The sequence below is a fragment of the Oratosquilla oratoria genome, chromosome 12 (genome assembly GCF_046742065.1).
Source record: "Oratosquilla oratoria isolate Oo_2021 chromosome 12, ASM4674206v1, whole genome shotgun sequence".
Classification (NCBI taxonomy): Eukaryota; Metazoa; Arthropoda; class Malacostraca; order Stomatopoda; family Squillidae; genus Oratosquilla; species Oratosquilla oratoria.
Genome location: NC_134788.1, coordinates 16,123,387 through 16,144,908, shown reverse-complemented (window position 1 = coordinate 16,144,908; position 21,522 = coordinate 16,123,387). Strand labels below are relative to the sequence as shown.

The 21,522-nt window shown below is 42.9% G+C and overlaps 1 protein-coding gene across 1 annotated transcript in view; it reads right to left on the bottom strand.

Moving 5' to 3' along the window:
* Positions 1–10,056: 10,056 nt before the first annotated feature.
* The window catches only part of LOC143030576 (uncharacterized), a 16,238-nt gene continuing 4,772 nt past the window's right edge, over positions 10,057–21,522 (bottom strand). Inside the window, exons 2-5 of the mRNA XM_076193735.1 lie at positions 21,451–21,522; positions 16,252–16,412; positions 15,173–15,279; positions 10,057–11,280 (exon numbers count right to left, since the gene is read on the bottom strand). The exon at positions 21,451–21,522 is cut by the window's right edge and continues 132 nt beyond it. Coding sequence (XP_076049850.1) covers positions 10,247–11,280; positions 15,173–15,279; positions 16,252–16,352 — 1,242 coding nt within the window. The 5' untranslated portion in view covers positions 16,353–16,412; positions 21,451–21,522 and the 3' untranslated portion in view covers positions 10,057–10,246. The remainder of the gene's footprint in view (positions 11,281–15,172; positions 15,280–16,251; positions 16,413–21,450) is intronic.

Here is a 21,522-nt window from a genome sequence, read left to right as displayed (position 1 = left end):
GCCATCAGCTTCGATTAGGGCACTATTTCACCCAGACATTGAGGTCCAAAGGTGGGGATCCTAGACTCTATCGTTCTGAGGCAAGATTGGGTCAAATCGGCCCACCTGACGTTTTTGGTCAAAAATCCATGTGAGATTTTGGGGTCATTTTGGCCACTGGCTCTGATTGGGCCACTGACTCTGATTGGGCCACTATCTCATCCAGCGGATATCACTTCCCTCTCCTTCTGGGGCAAGGTCGGGCCAAATCGCCTGACCTGTCGATTGGTCAAAGATCCAAAGATTGTCCGGATTTTGGATTGCAAGTCCAGATTTTGGATCGCAAGTCCGTATTTTGGGTTCCAAGTCCGGATTTTGGATTGCAAGTCCGGATTTTGGATTGCAAGTCCGCATTTTGGATTGTAAGTCCGTATTTTGGGCTCCAAGTCCGGATTTTGGATTGCAAGTCCGCATTTTGGATTGCAAGTCCGGATTTTGGATAGCAAGTCCGGATTGTGGATTGCAAGTTCGTATTGTGGGTTCCAAGTCCGGATTTTGGATTGCAAGTCTGGATTTTGAATTGTAAGTTCAAGTTCAATAGAGGAGGATACTCAAAATAAAATGGCGCCTCTATTATCTAAGAACATAAAAATTAGGATTGTCCAGGTTTATCCAATCCAAGATTGTACAAAATTGGCCAAGCAGGCTGAGGGACATAAGAGTTTATATTCATAAAACTAATACATTTGTATATGAAAATTATCGATTTCAATCCAAGGCCGCAAATTAAATTTTAATGAAATTAGTATTGAAGTATAAATAACACTTAATCAAAATTACATTTTATTTAGAAAAATAACATATGATTTAATTCTGTGAGTGATCATTTCACCTGACGTCAAACCAAATGGACGCGGTGTTCTACGTATCTTAAAATCATCTAACATCCCTTAAACATCCTTTAAAAAAATTATCCTTAAGGGGATCGTCCATTAGAAAATTGAACTTTTTTAGTTTGGGATGAAAGTGGCTGAGATTTTTTTCCTAGTAACTGTCTTGTCTCAGAGAAGGTACCACCGAGTTTTCAAGTCATTTATGCTTATACTTTTTTTTTTTTTTCGAGGGGTAATTTTTGAAAATTTTGAAATTGATTCAGAGGATAGACCTTTGACTGGATATTGATTATTTTTTGTCTTTATAATGGGCTAGGATAGATGAAGAAACGGAGGCAGAATTATGATGTTCTGATCAGTCTGTTATGAGAAAAAAAAAAGTTGATGAAAAAAAAATGTATATATGAAAAAATCCGACTAATCCTTGACAGGACATAAATCTGCATCCAAATGTTCTCCCAATTATGCTGAATCCGAAAAGGATTTGCAGTTAAAAATCAGTGAAGGCGTTTTGGATATGAATCAAGTTAAATGTGCAAAAATCAAGTTTTTCAGGAATGAGCGTCAAAGTTTTTTTGTTCATGGTTACTGGTCCCCTTTCATCATTAAGGATGTTATGGTGTTGAAAGGGTATCATAGGCACAGCCTTACTCTTTGTTGCCAGCTTTTGATTAATTACCGGTTTATATGATGAATCCAGGGTTATATTGCACTTTTCCTTTTCTTGGCGCGATGCATCTTTGGCGACAGACGATCTTTATCTGCCATCCTAAGCTGTTTTATGGCATCACTGGTTGTTGTCCCTCTTGCTGATGGCATATATGCAAGTTTATAACCAAAGATGTGGTTCAGAACTGCAACTTGATGCAAACTTCCTCTTTGAACTCAAAGCCCAGATCTTTGCATGGAAGCTTTCATTTTGGTTTTGTGTCCTTCCCCTGAGGCATTTCTCTAAAAACTCTGTAGAGGTGAGGTCTTGATATATTGCCAGGATGGATTTCCGCTTCTCAGTGGGAATCTTCGCCAGGAACGGCTTCTTGACTCTGTGAGACTCGGGTTCCTCTTGCCTGGCTAGTGCTCTCTGGAAAAAAAAAACACCACGAGTCTTCTCCCTTAGGACAGTAAGAATGCAATGGCTTCTCATCTGTGCTGACAGAATGCAGGTAGGAGGCCATAATAGCTTTACGCATTGTCTGAACGTCAGTATTCACACAATCACGTATTGCCTTCCCATAATACTGTCACAGCATCTGTCACAGCATCTGTCAACATATTAGCTCGTATGCTATTATTTATCATACAAAAGCATAAATATTGTGCAAAATACACAGCTTCTTTTGTTAGCAAATATATGTAACAACAGAAAACGTAATATGCAGTACGCAGCACACACGACCCAGCCACGAGATAGCTTATGAGCAACACTTTTAGAGGAAATATTTTCAGAATTTTGTATTCTTTTTTATTTTTTCATGATTTTCTGATGGACCCCTTAAAGGTTAAAGGCATGTTTATCGTAGATATACATATATCTATTTCCAAAAATAATGTCTCGCTGCGTAAGTCAGAGAAAGTGTGAAGAGAACAGACTTGGACACAAACTCTCCTACTGGGATTCGAACCCTCGCCAGAGCGACTTGCTTCGAAGAAGACGAGGATCGTACCGTCACGCCACCACGACCCTTCAAAATTTAGAGTATTAGTTTACGGACTAATCATTCTGCCAAGGGCACTCGGGTGGAACGTGTTATGTATTGTATTTCATAAAATCCTTTATGCAAGCTAGTCTTCCGAAAGTGTTTGTGTCATTTTGGTTAGTATAACCACGTAGTAAGCATTGTAACTATCAATCGTTCGAAGAAGTTAGATAAACATATAGATGGGGATGATAGGTGGTAACGGACATGGAACTACCTAGTGTAGGCCTTATGGTCTCTTGAAGTCTCCTTCATTCTTATGTTCTTAACTGATAGAGTCTCTCCCTCTACTTGCAACCCAAAATCCGGACTTGAAACCCCAAATCCGGACTTGAAGCCCAAAATCCGGACTTGAAACCCCAAATCCGGACTTGAAGCCCAAAATCCGAACTTTCAATCCAAAATCCTGTCATGCAATCCAAATATCGGATTTAGAATCCTAATCCTAAGCTTGGAATTCAAAATCTGGAATTGTAATATAAAATCCAGGATTGGAATCTGAAATGATATCGAAAATCTTGCCTTTCAATCCAAAATTCATAGCCTAAGTTCACAAACCCATGTTAGGATATTTAATTCTAAAACTGGGATTCTTCTAAGGTCAGAATTAGAATCTTGAATTCAATTTTGGAATCCTAAGTAATTTACAAAGTTACATTGCTAGTAAACAATTAGAATTCTAGATACCAGGTTATGGTAAAAGCTTTTAGAAAATTTAATCTAGGTTTTGTCTCGTTCAGGACTGTAAATCGTACGTTGCCACCATGAATTCACATTAGACTCAAAAACACCAGTTTGATTCTAGATTTAGGTCCATATGCTTAGGCAGGAAGGCACGTGCACACACACACACACACACACGACTTGGTGGCGCGGCTGATAGAGTACTGGACTTCCAGTACGATGGTGCCGGCAGTACTTGGTTCGAATCCTGCCCAGGGCTGAAATTATTTCGATATCGCTGCGCTTCGGGTCGTTATTCCGACTCTCGTGGGCGGGGAGTTGGGTGTGTGTGTGTGTAAGGTCATAGCATTACCCATAGATCGGTCATACGAGCTCTGAGCTCTCTTCCGGGAGGGAAATAGCTGTCGATCACGAGTCCAACACGTGATCCAATGACCAAGGTGAATACATACACACACACACACACACACACATACACACTGCGTTAGCTGTTATGGACCTTGTGTGTAAAGAAAATTAGACTGATTTTCTTATGTGGTTTGCGGTTCTATATTCTTATTTGATTATACACTATCATGTGCTGAGCTGAACACTGAAGCGGGAATTATATCACTAGTCTAGAGCTAGAATACTGGAATACAATATGTGGAAATGTTTTAGGTCGACTTACCTACGAGTTTGGAATCTGGTGTTAGTGACGACACTTGGGTTATATATCCAGGGCGAAGGAAAGTTGCCAATTATGTTATTTCGATTTAATTCTTGGAAGTAATACTTTAATTACAGTGGATATGCTAGGGTGAATATTAATTCAGTCGTCAATGCACACACACACACACACACACACACACACAAATACATACATACAGACACACACGCGCGCACACGCACATACGCGCGCACACACCCGGTGGTGAATTGGTACACGCCCGGTGGCGGATTGGTAAGGCACTGGCCTCACAAGCCGGAGAACCGGGGTTCGATTCCCTGGCCGGGCGGAGACAAGTTGGGTTTGTCTCCTTCCACGTGTAGCCCCTGTTCACCTAGCAGCGAGTAGGTACGGGACGTTAGTCAAGGAGTTGTGACCTTGCATTCCCGGTGTGTGGGGTGTAATTGGTCTCAGACCTACCCAGAGATCTGCTAATAATGAGCTCTGAGCTCACTGCCGTAGGGTGGTGTCTGGCTGTCTCGAAAAGAGGCTGCAGCAGATCCGAGGTGAATACACACATTCACGCACACACTTAATGCAGCGTCAGTGGGAAATCCCCACACTTGAGGTAAAAAAAAAAGTCTATAAAAAGGAAGATGTACCTTTCAATGCTTGAGTGGCTTTTCCTCCTAAAAAATAAAATCTGAATATTTTCAAATGGAGTGAACTCTGCATATAAGGAAAAACAATACAGCAGGGAAATTAGCATGAAGCCTTATCTAAAAAATTGGTAGTTAGGAGATTTTGTTTTAGTTAACCCATTAAACTCCGATGACAAGATGTCTTGTCATTTGGTCAAATAAAACAAAAAATCATAAAACACCAAAATGTTTGATCAAACACCAGAAAAATATGACGTCAATCCTCGCTTCGCTGCGAGCGAAGCGAGGACTGACGTCATATTTTTCTGGTGTTTGATCAAACATTTTGGTGTTTTATGATTTTTTGTTTTATTTGACCAAATGACAAGACATCTTGTCATCGGAGTTTAATGGGTTAAAGTAAGGCGATTTGATTCAGTTGTATGTAAATAGGAGTGGCCCTAGGACGGAGCCTTGAGGAACTTCACTTATCACATTTATCGAGTTACCCGCTGCTGACTGTTTCCAGTGGGTAACATATATCCGTATTTGAGGCCTACCTAGGGTTAAAAACTTTACCATCTCTGCACTGCGAGATCTGGCACACCAACTCTGGTGGGCAAGGAATTTTGTGTGTGTATGTGTGTGTCCATGTGTGTGTGTTTGTGTTTAAAGTCTCAGCATTAACCATACATTGAGTTCTTAGCTCTTTTCTGTCGATCACGAATCCTACACATGGCCCAAAACCGTGGAAAATCGTAAAAAAAAAAAGGCTAAAGAATCTTAAGCTTAGAGATTAATAATACAACCATACACTACGTTTAGTCATATATGAATTTCAAGAGTAGAGCAAACAGTTCACTCTGTCTCGCTGTCGACATGACGTCATTGATCTCGCTGTCGACATGACGTCATTGACTTCCAAGAACAAGGCACATGAGGCTCAGGTATGCACCAGGAAAGTAAGACAATCCTGAACGAGATCATTGTTTCTTTTAGTGTTAAGTTATTGGTTGTGATAATAATCTTCTTGTATATTTCATTTTAGACCGAAAGTTTGTTGTTGTTTTTCTGACTAGGTGTTTCAAAATATTTAATCAGGTTTCACACGCACGCACACACCGTCACTACGGCGGTCCGGGTTCGAATCCCGCCCAGGGCTGAAATAATGTCAGTATTGCTACGCTGCAAATCGTTATTCCAGCTCTCATGGGCGGGGAGTTGGGTGTGTGTGTGCGTGTAAAGATCACAGCATTACCCATAGATCGGTCATATATGAGCTCTGAGCTCTCTTGCGGGATGGGAATAGCTGTCGAGCACGAGTTCAACACGTGATCCAAGACCATGGTGAATCACACACATGTGCTCGCTTACCTTATGTATGTGTTAGTGATTTAATTAATTTTATGGTAGTTTTTATCCCATAAGCACACTTTTACCGATCGGCGAATTTATATAATGTCTAGCAAATATCCAATGTTTACCTCGTTGTACTTACCTAACTGCAATATATTGTGCAATATAGGAGTTGTACTCGTGGAATCCCCGTCCCTGTCTCCAGTAATCAAGTTTCTTGTAATCTAAACTGTCGGCAGTTGTTTTTTTCCCGATCACAGAGTAACTTTTATTTTACCATTTTCCTTTTCATACAAGAATTTTTTTTTTTTAATAAAATGATTCACTGTTTTCTCTCTCTGTGTTCGCTGTGTCTCTATTTTACCTTTTTTGTGTCGTTTATACTGTATGATGTTTTGAATCTTTCGATGTAAATCTCCTGGAACAATTTGTATTTTGCATTCAAATCCCTATCTATGCGCATGTGCTTGAAGATCGCTTTTCCCTGTTGTTTTAATCCGCTTTGTTCTGTGTTCGAATCCTGCAATCTTCTCCGATGACCAACGGTGACTGTTACCTGCTACATCAGTCCAAGCTTACAGGGCAAATATGACGGCTTCGGCCGTAGCTATGCGTATTATATGTCTCCCTTGTTTGGTACAACTTCTTCCTTCTTTACCTCTTTCTGTCACTAAAAGTATATACAATATTTTCTTTGGTGTTTTAAGTCTCCGATATCTCTGAGCAAGGATTCGCTATTTCCCCCTCCTGTTTTTTGTTTTGTTTTTTGTTTTTGTTTTTATCTTATTGCTGTGGGTGTAGTGTGTTCTGCTACATTGCTTCCAACCCAGGGCAATGTGCAAGATGTTATTATTATAATTATTTACCCATTTATTTAGCAATGTACATACCAAGAGCTTTTGCCCCTTACAGTATAAGGGAGGCAGCCAAAATCCAAGGCAGCCATTCCACTCCCCTCCACCACCATCTTTCCACTTTGATCTTAGCTCCTCATGGATGACAACGGGGGGTCATCCCTGCATCTCGCCCCCCACTGTCCTCCCTGGGTCAGAAGCAATGTAGCAAGGCACAGTACATCCACAGCAAGGCCACTTCATTTAATCGGCGACCCCCCTCTCTCCGTCCCTTCGTGGGAGAAATCCATGGTGGCTGCGTCAAAATATCATTCACACATAAATAAAGACCCCCATCCCCTCTCTTTCTTGCATGATGATAGTATCATCTATACCACTGTTTCCCCCCAGCCATAGGGTCGCCAAAACATCATGTATGATAATTTTTTTGTTGCTTCCAAATTCATATTGCTATGATAAAATTCAATGATGATTAACTTTGTCTTTTATAACCTTACATTACCTTTCTTACACATGTATTGATTATATTTGTCCCCTACTTTTTATGGTCAACGGCTAGTCATATATATTAACATGTATACAAATAGATCATTGGGGTCGCCTGGAAAAAAAGAAATTAGGAAACACTGATCTATCATACAATCATTCTCCACTCATCCCCATCTCCTTCCTTCCTTGCTCTCTTCTTCTTGTATTTCTTAACCCATTCAACTCCGATGACAAGATGTCTTGTCATTTGGTCAAATAAAACAAAAAATCATAATAAAACAACAAAATGTTTGATGATCAAACAGCACCAGAAAAATATGACGTCATCAGTCCTCCTCGAGGAGGACTGATGACGTCATATTTTTCTGGTGCTGTTTGATCATCAAACATTTTGTTGTTTTATTATGATTTTTTGTTTTATTTGACCAAATGACAAGACATCTTGTCATCGGAGTTGAATGGGTTAAACAGACTAGTCACATCTGAAGTGAGGACATAAAAGGCACAACAATTTCAAATACAAAATATATTTGAATAAGACTGAGTACATCCACTGGCACAAAGAAAATGTTGTTTTGCTTGTGTAGCCACATAGAAAATGTTTTATCCTGTGAAATTGCAAACTAACAACACATATACATGTACTAACAAGAAAGGGAGAGAGAGAGAAAAGATAGAGAGAGAGAGAGAGAGAGAGAGAGAGAGAGAGAGAGAGAGAGAGAGAGAGAGAGAGAGAGAGAGAGAGAGAGAGGAAAGACAAACAATCTTGCAACTAGTTACTTTGGGATACTTTCTTTAACCTTATTTAAATCACACAAAGTATATGACAATTATATTTACTGAACTTAATAGAAAATAAATCCAAGGCTCGAAATTGTTAACACAGTCATTATAAACACAGAGACAGCCCCGAGTAATATATATATATATATTATATATATATATATATATACATATATATGTACATATATATATATACATGTATATATACATATGTATATATATGTAATATATATATGTAATATATATATTATATATATATATATATGCATATATATATATTATATATATATAAATGTATATATATATGTATATATATATATATATATACATATATATACATATATGTATCAAATAATCATCCCGGCTGTTACGTATAACTTGCTCCACGATATATATGTATATATACATATATATATACATATATATCTACATATATACATATATATCTACATATATATATATATATATATATGTGTGTGTGTGTGCGTGTGAGTGTGTGTGTGTGTGTGTGTGTGTGTGTGTGTGTGTGTGTGTGTGTGTGTGTGTGTGTGTGTGTGTGTGTGTACATATTCATGGCGGATCTAAATTTGCTAGATTTTTATTCCAAGGGCAGGAACCTTTTCTTAACTAAATAATAATATTGTATAATTATATCTTAAAGACAAAGTTCAGTGTCAGTAACATTCATGCAATGTCACGGAACAAAGATTGAACTTTTCGATGCGAAGGGAGGGAAGGAGGGTGAATCAATCTCAGACCTTCAGCGTCAGCACTATGGCGTACTTCACATATTTTGTTTTGGCAGATGACATTTGCACAGCCTCGGGCATTCTAATTTTCTTTTTAGATAACACTTTCGCTGCGTTCTACTTTCTTCGATCATCTTGTCTATCGTCAAGGGATTTTATTCACCTCGGTGAAACAACCGCTTCATTATCACAAACGTTATTTCTAAAAACGATTCTATTAACCCATTCAACTCCGATGACAAGATGTCTTGTCATTTGGTCAAATAAAACAAAAAATCATAAAACACCAAAATGTTTGATCAAACACCAGAAAAATATGACGTCAGTCCTCGCTTCGCTGCGAGCGAAGCGAGGACTAACGTCATATTTTTCTGGTGTTTGATCAAACATTTTGGTGTTTTATGATTTTTTGTTTTATTTGACCAAATGACAAGACATCTTGTCATCGGAGTTGAATGGGTTAAGTTTAAAGATTTGTTATACAGCGGTCCTTCGCTTGATAGTAGTCGCGACCTACCGAGACCCCGTCAACAGCACAACTATAATGAAATCGTCTCGGGACTGCCATTAGGCTACGTTATCTATACAGAGCGCCACAGCACGGAGGTTAGAGTTCTTTAGTCGGAATGAAATATGAATTAAATATTAGCAGAGCTGGGTGCGTTACCGCTGGACAAGTAGTGCGTTACCGAAAAAAAAAAAAATATATATATATATATGTATACATATATATATACATATATATATATACATATACCCATTGTATACATACACGAACACACACACACACACACTCACACACACACACACACACACACACACACACATATATATATACATATATATATATATATATATATATATATATGTATACATATACCCATTGTATACATACACACACACACACACACACACTCACACACACACACACACACACACACACACACACACACACACACACACACACACACACACACACACACACACACACATATATACATATATATATATATATATATATATATATATAAATATGTATATATATTTGTATACACACACACACACACTCACACACACACACACACACACACACACACACACATATTTATGTATATATATATATAATGCGTGTGTGTGTGTGTGTGTGTGTGTGTGTGTGTGTGTGTGTGTGTGTGTGTGTGTGTGTGTGTGTGTGTGTGTGTGTGTGTGTGTGCATATGTATATACTACACACTGACGGAAATGCACACCAGATTTTTCGGTAACGCACTACCTGTCCGGCGGTAACGCGCCCAGCTCTGAATATTAGCTACAGAAAATTTACACATTGCACTAAAATAGTTAATGAAGAATTTAACACTTTGATTGCAAAATGAAAAAGGTAGAACTCGTGCAAATCGGATGTGTTTCAGTCTTTTCAAAGGTACGGATTGTCGGATAGCTTTCCCGCGATTCTTGCACCCATAACGGTATTTACCTGAATGAACACTTGATTTTTTTTAAAGGTCCAAGTTCATTGAATCGCCGCCCGCACTGCTTGCACTTGTACGGCTTCTCACCTGTATGAACTCGTGTGTGGCTTTTTAAAGGTCCAAGTCGAGCAAATCGCCGCCCGCACTGCTTGCACTCGTACGGCTTCTCACCTGTATGAACTCGTGTGTGTCTTTTTAAATGTCCAAGTTCAGTGAATCGCCGCCCGCACTGCTTGCACTCGTACGGCTTCTCACCTGTATGAACTCGTGTGTGTCTTTTTAAAGATCCAAGTTCAGTGAATCGCCGCCCGCACTGCTTGCACTCGTACGGCTTCTCACCTGTATGAACTCGTGTGTGGCTTTTTAAAGGTCCAAGTCGAGCGAATCGCCGCTCGCACTGCTTGCACTCGTACGGCTTCTCACCTGTATGAAGTCGTATGTGTCTTTTTAAATGTCCAAGTTCAGTGAATCGCCGCCCGCACTGCTTACACTCGTACGGCTTCTCACCCGTATGAACTCGTGCGTGGCTTTTTAAATCACCAATTTCCGAAAATTGCTGTTCACATACGAACTCAGGTGCGTGGATTCGTGCGTGTGCTTTTAAACTTTCGGGGTTCGTGCATTGATATCCACATTCCGTACACTTACATAGGATCTCGCTTGCATGTGTCAGCGTTTGATTGTTTAAATTATCGATTTCCGAAACTCGTTGGTCATCCTTTATATCCTCGCTGATACCAATGTCAACATTATAAATATTCGGAGTTTCCGTACATAAGTCATTTCCCTCTTTATTCATACAAATATCGCTATTTAATACATTTACACACTCCGTTGGCGTATATGAATCCACAACGCCACAATCACCTGCATTCTCCTTCCCTCTCCATCTTCTCTTACAAGAAAGGCGTGCAATATCAACGCAATCTTTGAGCTGGCAAGTCTTTGTGTTGCGGGCACGCAATGCTACCCCAGCATCCCTCTCCATAGAAGGACTTCCTTTATCCACGTTGTCATCCCTGTTACTGTAATTATCTGCAAACAAAAGAACACGAGGCTTATGCACTGTAATCTACTCGCATGGGTAATATCTGTTTGAAAATAACTATATTATCAATTATTGTCAAGCATGCCTTCTTCTGTTCATGCAATATCAAGCAACATTTCTCTAGCTGGCTGCCCAGGGTATCTGTCAATATGAAATGAAATGAAATCAAATGAAATGAAATCTTGTGACATTCCTGTATATATCTATATATATATATATATATATATATATATATATATATATATACGTATATATATACATATATATATATGTATATATATACACATATGTATATATACGTATATATATACATATATATATATATACGTATATATATACATATATATGTATATATATATATATGTATATATATATGTATATATACATATATATATACATATATATATGTATATATATGTATATATACATATGTATATACATATATATATATATATACATATAAGAGAGAGAGAGAGAGAGAGAGACTTACCTCATTTGAAGAACACCTGGAGCCAAATAAGCAAATAAACAATGAAATATTGAATAAAATTAAAATTGTCACTGCAGCAAGATTAACTGAGGTACCCAAAATAAGTCTTTTATCATGGCGTCCTATCCTAGAGGAGTTTCTCATACTCTGACCATTACTGCTTCCGAACAAAAATATGATATTCCATGTTCTCATAAATATTCGATTAATCTGCACACACACACACACATACACACACACCCACACCCACACCCACACCCACACACACACACACACACACACACACACACACACACACACACACACACACACACACACACACACACTGTCTCGACAGAGACTGCAGCAGATCCGAGGTGAATACACACACACACACACACACACACACACACACACACACACACACACACACACACACACACACTTAAAAGGATTGGCCGAGTCAAAATACATCTTCATATTACACAAACCCATTGAGCGCTATTTCAAAGAGACTGCTCTCGGGTCAAATGCAATGCAGCGAGACACAAGCAGCTGTATGGTTTCATGATATTGGTTCAAAACCAAGGTAAAGCTATACGAAGAGGAGAGATGGAAATATCGACCAAAACATGAGTTTAGAGAAATCCCTGGGAGCGGAAAGAAATAGTTGGAATTTTGATACAAAATATGGGAGGGATGCGTGAAGACGACTGAGATCATCGTACCTTCTGGATTCGAACGTTGGTCCGCGTCGTGAGGAACACGATCGAAACCAAGAAGCAATCCATCACACACTGGAAAGACTACATGAAGAAGGTAAGAAACTTTAAGACCAATCTAGAGAGGAATATATTGAAGGCAGTTAAGTAGTATATACTGTAGAGCAGCGTTTCTCAACCAGGGTTCCCCGGAACCCTATGGTTCCGCAAAAGATCCCTAAAGGTTCCGCGAGAACAAGTGAGATAAGCTAATGCACTTTTGATTTTTTGTTCAATTTCATATACGTAATATAATTAAACATGCACGACATATTCTTGGTTATTGTAATAATGTAATACAGACATCATACTATCTAATCTATTATTACAATGAAAATAAAATGAGAAATATATGGTATTTGCGCAGGGGTTCCTTGAGACATGTAGCAATTTATTTTAAAGAATACACAAGGGTAAAAAGGATGAGAAACGCTGATCTAGAGTATGAAAGTATGGCGAAAGAAATAAAGAATAATAATAAAATATACATATACATATATACATATATATATATATATATATATATATATATATATATATATATATATATATATATATATATATATATATATTGCCGTCATTTGCCAAATTTTCTGGGACGTTTGGGTTGGTTAGACTAGGTTAGATTAGATAAGGAAAGGTTAGATTAGGTTAGATTAGGTTAGGTTAAGTTAAGAATGGATTGGTTTAATACCGTATTGCCAAATATTCAGTGGAATTTACAAAATATCGCCATGGCGATGACCACGATATTGTTGTCCTATACGGCGATACTATCGTCCTAATTTAACTTTTATGGAATAGTTGTGGAGATAAAGAAGTATATAAGAATATATATATACATATACATATACATATACATATATATATATATATATATATATATATATATATATATATACATATATAAGAAGATATATATACATATATATATACAGTATATATATATATATATATATATATATATATATATATATAGAGAGAGAGAGAGAGAGAGAGAGAGAGAGAGAGAGAGAGAGAGAGAGAGGGGGGGGGGTAGTAGAGGAAAAAACAAATTGTACCCAGTTGAGGTCCTATGGACAGATAACGTGTTCTGTGTCTTGCGTAGAGGAGGTTACATTTAAGTGCTGAGGAAGACCGTGGAGAAGGTGGAAGGAGACGATAGTGTGTTTCCAGAAAAAAGAAGGTGGAAGCATAATATGTATTGCTGCATGACAGAAGTGGACGAGTGGTTAGATTTGGAACAGCGTTGATAAAGAGAACAGAGGCGCAATGAAGAATGACAAAACTATGAAAGAAATGGAAGTTAGGATTTAACAGAGAACTTTAACCCATTCAACTCCGATGACAAGATGTCTTGTCATTTGGTCAAATAAAACAAAAAATCATAAAACACCAAAATGTTTGATCAAACACCAGAAAAATATGACGTCAGTCCTCGCTTCGCTCGCAGCGAAGCGAGGACTGACGTCATATTTTTCTGGTGTTTGATCAAACATTTTGGTGTTTTATGATTTTTTGTTTTATTTGACCAAATGACAAGACATCTTGTCATCGGAGTTGAATGGGTTAACAGTGTTCAAGAAGAGGAGTCGATGATAATTTGATTTAGCGTCGCGACCCCACCCCCATTAGGAAGCCAGGACAGTGCCCCTCACAGAAGATTTTAAAAAGTGGAATTGAATTAACCACGCCAGTTAAACTCGCCAATAGCAAGGTTCGAACCACCATCACCTTGACCTCCGTCGCCAGCAGCGACGCACTAACCCGCTCGGATAGTTATGGAAAACGAATCACATTCTTAGTGAATCATGCAATGGTGATGGGGAATAGTGAAAAAATCTGTGAGCTTAATTTCTTTTTAAAAGATATGTGAGAGGACATATTGAGAATGAATGTCAATAATAAGTTAAGAAAAAAGTGAAAAAGGTCAAACTCAGATTGAGAGAGAACCTGTTTAAAAGAGGTATAATTGTTCTATTATTTGAGGAGGAGGAGTAATAAAACACGAAATGGAATAAAATGACAAATGCTATATGAAAGGATGCAAGAATACTAGAGAAAAATGAAAGGCGAGAAGAATCAATTAAGACCATGACAAACATGATTAGAAGTACAGTAGAAACCACGCCAATGCAAAGAATCAAAACGCAAGAACTTGGTAAAAACTGAGAGAATGAACTATTTGTCTGTCAGTGGTGTTAGGAGATTGGACATGACATCAAAGTGGAACAGATGTAAGGAGAAAGGGGTTGCGGACGAAACGAACGGTGAGTTAATAGGGGAAATGAAGAAGATACATATAAGAGAATAGTGAAGAAGACAAAGACAAGTAAAAAGTAGTAAGAGGAAATAAAGGAAGTGGTAGCATAGGAATTCTTCAAGGGAGAGTATATGTACAGAAAAGTGAAAGAATGGAAGCACATATTTTGATTCACAATATATGTCTTGATTACCTACTAAAGATTATTTGTTTCATGTAAAAAAAAAGGCTGTAAATGAAATGATCAATACACATATTCACACATGACTAATGTTCACATTTATGACCAAATATGCTGGATACACCCACAATAACATACTTTCTTGTAAACAAACACAAGTATATGTTGTATTATAAAGATGAATTGATAACTGTCTGCTACTCACCAGCTCTTGTTGTCAGAGAGTACCCACTCATCCAGTTGCTTTCATCCCTGTTTATTCCCAATTCTCGGGCATAGTCGTCTCCATACCAGACCATCAGCTCGGCGCCTCTGCAGCAGAATAACATTGACTCTGGGCATGAAAGACTACACCAGGGCCCCGACAAGGGGAGGGGGAGGAGGGGGGGTGTGGGGGCAATGCCCCGTGGTGGCACTTCTTTTTTTTTGGGGGGGCGGCAGTTTTGGTGAAAAGAAGGTAAAACAAATTCCCCCCTAATGTACTTTTCATGCATGATTTATTTATCATGAGTTGGGTGTATGAATTATGTGTGTATAAACGCTGTTTTGTGGATGAATGTGACATGTGAATCGTGCTGTAAGTGACCATCAGATGTGGAAGATGGTGATGATAGTGGTGGTGGTGGTGTTGGGGGGGGGACGCTTTTCGACTCTCCCCGGGGGGCACTTACCCATGTCGGGGCCCTGGACTACACTGTTGGGGATTTTAGTCAATGTTTCTAGTCACTATAGTTTGGAGTTCCCTGAATCAGACCAGCTTCCCTACACCATGGCCACTCTAATAAAGTTTGGGACTATATTTGACTATAGAGATCCCAATTAGGTCTCACGGAAAGGAAACCACTTTCTCTTTACCGTCAATATCTTCACCTCCACCTGGAAGTGCAGTCCCAAGGGGCTGACACTCGGTGTCCGTTCTAGACCCATGAAATCTTAATACCAACTTCAACTGCATTTTTATCAGCTTTTCTGCAAAACGAGAACTGATAATTGGCAACAGCCGTCCTCCTATTACAAGCTCATGACTAGAAAGTTTCCCACTGATGCAAGAACGTTGCCAGATGCTGTGGGGCTGTGGATTTCCAGTCAGTGAAATAAATATCATTATCACACCTACCTTACCTTTTACCAGGAAGAGAACATCTCAAGAATTGAAACAATCATGTCAGTTAACAAACAGGGAACGAATACCGCCGCAGATCGATTCAGGTATCCTGATTATGTTGAACAAGCAAAAAGGTTTTGGTTTAAGCAGTCTCTCTGATATAGAGAAGTCTCGCTAACCTGTTGATGTGGGTGACTGTCCGGTAGTAGATCTGTCCCTGGTATTGGAAGGCCACCAGGTTGGTTTCTCGAAGGTTCCGCGAGCAGTTGACGTAGCGCATCCAATTGCTCACCGAGGGGTCTTCGGCATCCACACAGGAAATACCGCTATGCCCTCGGATCTGCAAAGGAGACCTTGTGAATAATATGCACTGGAATGAGGCAGTTACGAACCAATCCTTTCTGACCACCTTTTCAACAATTTGGAAAAATAAAATAAAATAGAAAAAATGACAATACTTACAAATGAATAAAACAGAAATAAACAAAACAAAATAAAGAAATACAAATTGAATAATGTTGGGTGGCTACAACACGTTTTCCCTCGGCGCTACATACATAAGTAGGCACGCGAGCATTACGCAGTGAGTCAGTCGCTGCACGTCCTATGAGTAAGGACCCAACATGGCGCAGTGAGTTCTCAAGTACCTACGATTGCTCAAGATGCCCCCACCTCGCCGGTCCCCACGCTCGACGCCTTGGACCATCACCGAATAGCAGCAGACCATCACGACGCTACAGACCAACATGACGGCCCTTGGCGCCCACAGCAACACACCACCCACCCCTCGGCTACTCCTGAGAAATGTGACCTGGAAATGACGCCGGCAGCCTTTAGGACTTGGAGACGGTCAATGGAATGCTGGCTCCTTCTATGTAAATGGCCACAACAGGATGCGGTCCACCACATCAGGCTCCTCTGTACTCCATTATTACAGCGCGCGATAGACGCCAGGTTCACTCTCGCCGAGTGGGGCGCCCTAACACAACAGGAGTCGTTAGACGCCATAGGTAAGTTAGTGCTCCGCTCCTCGAACAAGGCGGTACAGTGGGTCGAGTTCTTCAATGTTTCCCAGGGGCAGGACGAGTGCGTCAGTGACTATTTCATAAGGGGCGCTCAGAAAGCTAACGACTGCGCGTTTCAGTGTCTCCAGTGCAATTGCAACCTCTCAGAGTACCTGCTCCTGAAAAAGCTTACGGTAGGACTGCGTGACACGGTGCTGAAACAGCAGGTGTACCAAGTGTGCGATTCCACAGACAGCGTTGACGCCCTTAGGGCCATGTGTTCCGCGTACGAGGCGGCTCGCCGGCACTCCATGGACGAGAGCTCATGGCAGGAACCCGGTCGTGCGGCTGGCACCGCACAGGTTATCGAAAACGAGAACTGCCCGCCTGACGTTGCGGCCACCACGGATGGCAAGGCGCAGCCCTCGCGTACCTGCTGGAACTGCGGTACCACACACGCCATGAACAAAGCTTCTTGCCCAGCCAGGGAAGCTTATTGTGTCGGATGCAAGAAACAGGGCCACTTCAAGAGGTGCTGCAGGAGCTCGAAGCGCCCCAACAACGCCACGTCTGCCACCGTCATCTCAGGCTCCATAACAATAGCAGGCACACAAGCAACCCGCCAACCCACCGTGGAGGTAACAGTGACCCATGGAGGGGGAGCCAGGCACCGCACCGCGGCTGTCGCAGACACCGGCGCCCGGGTATGCGTCGCCAGGGAGGCTCTACTGTCCAGGCTCCACATTAGACCCGCGTAGCTGCGGGGACAGGCGGCCCTGCGGGACGTGGCAGACCTGCCACTACAATGCCTCGGATCGTGCCGGTGCACCATATCCTTGGGCGGCCTTGCAGCAGAGCAAGACGTATACATCATACCCTCTGCTAAGTCGCTGTTCCTATCGCTCAGCGCGTGCCAGGAGCTGGGATTAGTGCCCGCCAGCTTCCCCCACCACCCCCGGCCGGCGGTGCGGGCGCTGACGGCAGAAAGTACAGCTCCTGAGTTCGGTCAGCCACCTGTGAAGCCTGAGACAATACCATTCCCGCCACACGAGGAGCACGCGAAACGGCTGGAGGAGTGGTTGCTACAACACCTCTCGGCCACAACCTTCAATACCACCAGGAATCCTCTACCGGTGATGGAGGGCGAACCCCACCACATCCACCTGGCACCCAACGCCATCCCCCACGCCTGCCACAGACCGGCGTCGGTGTCCAGGCACTGGGAGGACGAAGTGAAGGCCCAGCTAGAAGAAGACATCAGGCGGGGCGTCATCGAGCCCGTCCCGGCAGGGGAGCCCACAGAATGGTGCGCCCGCATGGTGGTGGTGCCCAAGAAGTCTGGCCAACCTCGGCGCACTGTGGACTATCAGCGCCTCAACGCCGCGTGCCGAAGGGAAACGCACCACACCCCCGCTCCCTTTGACATGGTTTCTGGAGTCCCCAAGCACTCCTTCAAGACAGTAGCAGACGCCTATTGGGGGTACCACCAGGTTGAACTGGATAAGGAGAGCCGCAGTCTCACCACTTTCATCAACCCATGGGGAAGGTTCAGGTACTGCCGTACTCCCATGGGCCACTGCTCCGCCGGCGACGCATACACCAAGCGTTTCGACGACGCCATTCAGGGCATTACGAGGAAGTACAAGTGTGTCGACGATACCCTCCTCTACGACAACAGCATCGAGGAGGCTTTCTGGCACACTTACGAGTTCCTGTCAACATGTGCAGCCAAGGGGATTACGCTGAAACCGGAGAAATTTCAGTTCGCTCGGAGGGAAGTCGATTTCGTGGGCTTCCGTCTAGGCTGGGAAGAATATAAACCCACGGATGAACGCCTCGCGGCCATCAAGAACTTCAGGATGCCAGACAATCCCTCCATCTCAGACATCAGGTCGTGGTACGGGTTCGTGAACCAGCTCGCCCCCTTCCTCACCACGGCCCCAATCATGAACGACTTTAGGGAGCTCCTGAAAAAACCATGTGGCAGATCGGTATATTGTGACGAGAAACTACAAGAAAAGTTTTGTCGAGCCCAGGACACCATATGCCAGCTGGCCAAGGACGGCCTGGCATACTACGACAAGACACGCCCGACAATAGCCATCACGGACTGGAGCAGGGAAGGTATCGGATTCGTCATCCTGCAGCAGTACTGCCACTGCTCATCCGCTGTTGCCCCCTTCTGCTGCAAGGCGGGCTGGCGCCTGGCCCTGTGCGGCAGCCGCCACCTCACTGCTGCTGAAGCTGGCTACGCCGCAGTAGAGGGAGAAACTTTAGCCGTGGCGTGGTGCCTCCAGAAAGCCAGGCTGTTCTTGCTGGGATGCCCGAACCTCACAATTGTTACAGACCACCGCCCCCTCACCAAGCTAAAGGAGCGAACATTGCAGTACCGCTTCCAAGTCAAATACCTGCCCGGGAAGAGAAACGCCGCGGCGGACTTCCTATCCAGGTACCCGGCCCTCATAAGCCCCCCATCGGACGTTGATGCGGACCTGGACGAGGACCTCGCCGAAGCAATTGCAGCTGCTGTGATTGCCACAGCCGGATACGAGGGTCACATCCTGGATGAGTCAGCGGTGAGAAAGATCGCCGCCGACGACCCCGTGTACCAACTACTGCTGGCCAAAGTGCTAGCCGCGGACTGGCACCAACACAAATCACAAGAGGTGACCTGCTTGCGCCCGTTCTATGGCGTAGGAGACAGGCTGGCAGTTATCCAGGACCTGGTGACGTACACATTCGAACAGGGGTGTGTACGCCTCGTGATCCCAGAGCCCCTCCGCCCACAGGTGGCTGCGAACTTACACGCCGGGCACCAGGGGCTCGACTCGATGCTAAGGAGGGCAAGGCAATGCGTATACTGGCCCGGAATGGAGGGAGACCTGCACGTCATGCGAAACACACGCCCCCTCGCAGCCTGCGGAGACACTCGTCATTACACCGCCCCCGGAATACCCGTTCCAGTCTACAGTGGCAGACATGTTCCAGCACGAGGGAAACACTTACATGGCGTACGCCGACAGGCTCACTGGTTGGCTGGAGCTTACCCACTTCCCCTCCGGTGCCACATCGCAAAGAATCAAAACCCAATTGAGGCGTTACTTCACGCGATGGGGTGCCCCGGAACAACTGTCCACCGACGGAGGTACGAACCTGGCGAGCGAGGAAATGGCTCAATTCCTTAGGAACTGGGGCGTCACAGCACGCCTATCGTCAGCACAGTACCCCCAGTCGAACGGGCGAGGAGAGGCGGCAGTAAAATCAGCCAAGAGAATTATCAAAACCAACACGGGCGGCGGTGGAACATTGGACACCGATAAAGCCTCCCTCGCTTTGCTCCAGTACCTCAACACTCCACTGCGAACAATAAACAAGTCTCCCGCCCAACTTGCTGCCGGCAGACAGCTACACGACGGGGTGCCCACGGCCCGTTGGCACCTCAGGGTGGACAGGCACTGGGGCTGAACGCTTCGCCAGAGAGAGGTGCAGATGGGGGAGGCTGGTAACACCCAGACGGCCAACAGCACACCCAGACACCTTCAACCCCTGGACCCCGGTACCCGCGTGAGGGTTCAGAACCAGGCATCCGATGTGTGGGATCGCACGGGCCTGGTAGTGGAGGCGCTCCCTCACAGGCAATACACCATCAGGCTCGACGGGAGTGGCCGCATTAGCCTCAGGACCAGGAAACACCTTAGGCCTACTTCCGCGCGAGCACTACCAGAGGCACGGAACGAGGTGACCTTAACAACCGAGCCCCCATCAACTCCTCCCCCACCCCAGCAACGCCTGAGAAGACAAACGAAGCGCCCAGGGTGGCTAAATGACTACATCTAATGTAGCGTCCCCTAATGTAATGTGCGCCCATTGTAACGTATAACGGGCACTGTTCCGCTACACTCAGTTTATGACTGGAACCGTATTCTATTTTGTTTCCTTGTATACCTGGCCACTTTCATATCCTTATGCCCTGTGACCTGCTGTATGTAATATTCGTCAGCTCAATGTGTCCTTAAGCACACATTATCTTGGAGGGGGGATGTTGGGTGGGTACAACACGTTTTCCCTCGGCGCTACATAGATAAGTAGGCACGCGAGCATTACGCAGTGAGTCAGTCGCTGCACGTCCTATGAGTAAGGATCCAACAAATAATAATAGTGATATTTCAGTCATGATTAAGCGAAGTCTAGTAGTTGAATATGCCTAACATTTCACATAAAAAAATCCGGCAGTTTCCAGCAACTAAACAAAACAGTCATAAACTCTTTTTCTACATGAACATCTATCTGTGCGACCTCATTTGCTGACGAAACATTTCACTCATGTCCTAGCTTTCAGATTGTCATTTTTAGATTCCCTGCAATATAGCCTACCCGCCAGCCATATCCTGACTCGGTCCCTGGGGTCTGTGTTTCCTGCAAAAGGCGTCCTTCGTACGGCCCAAA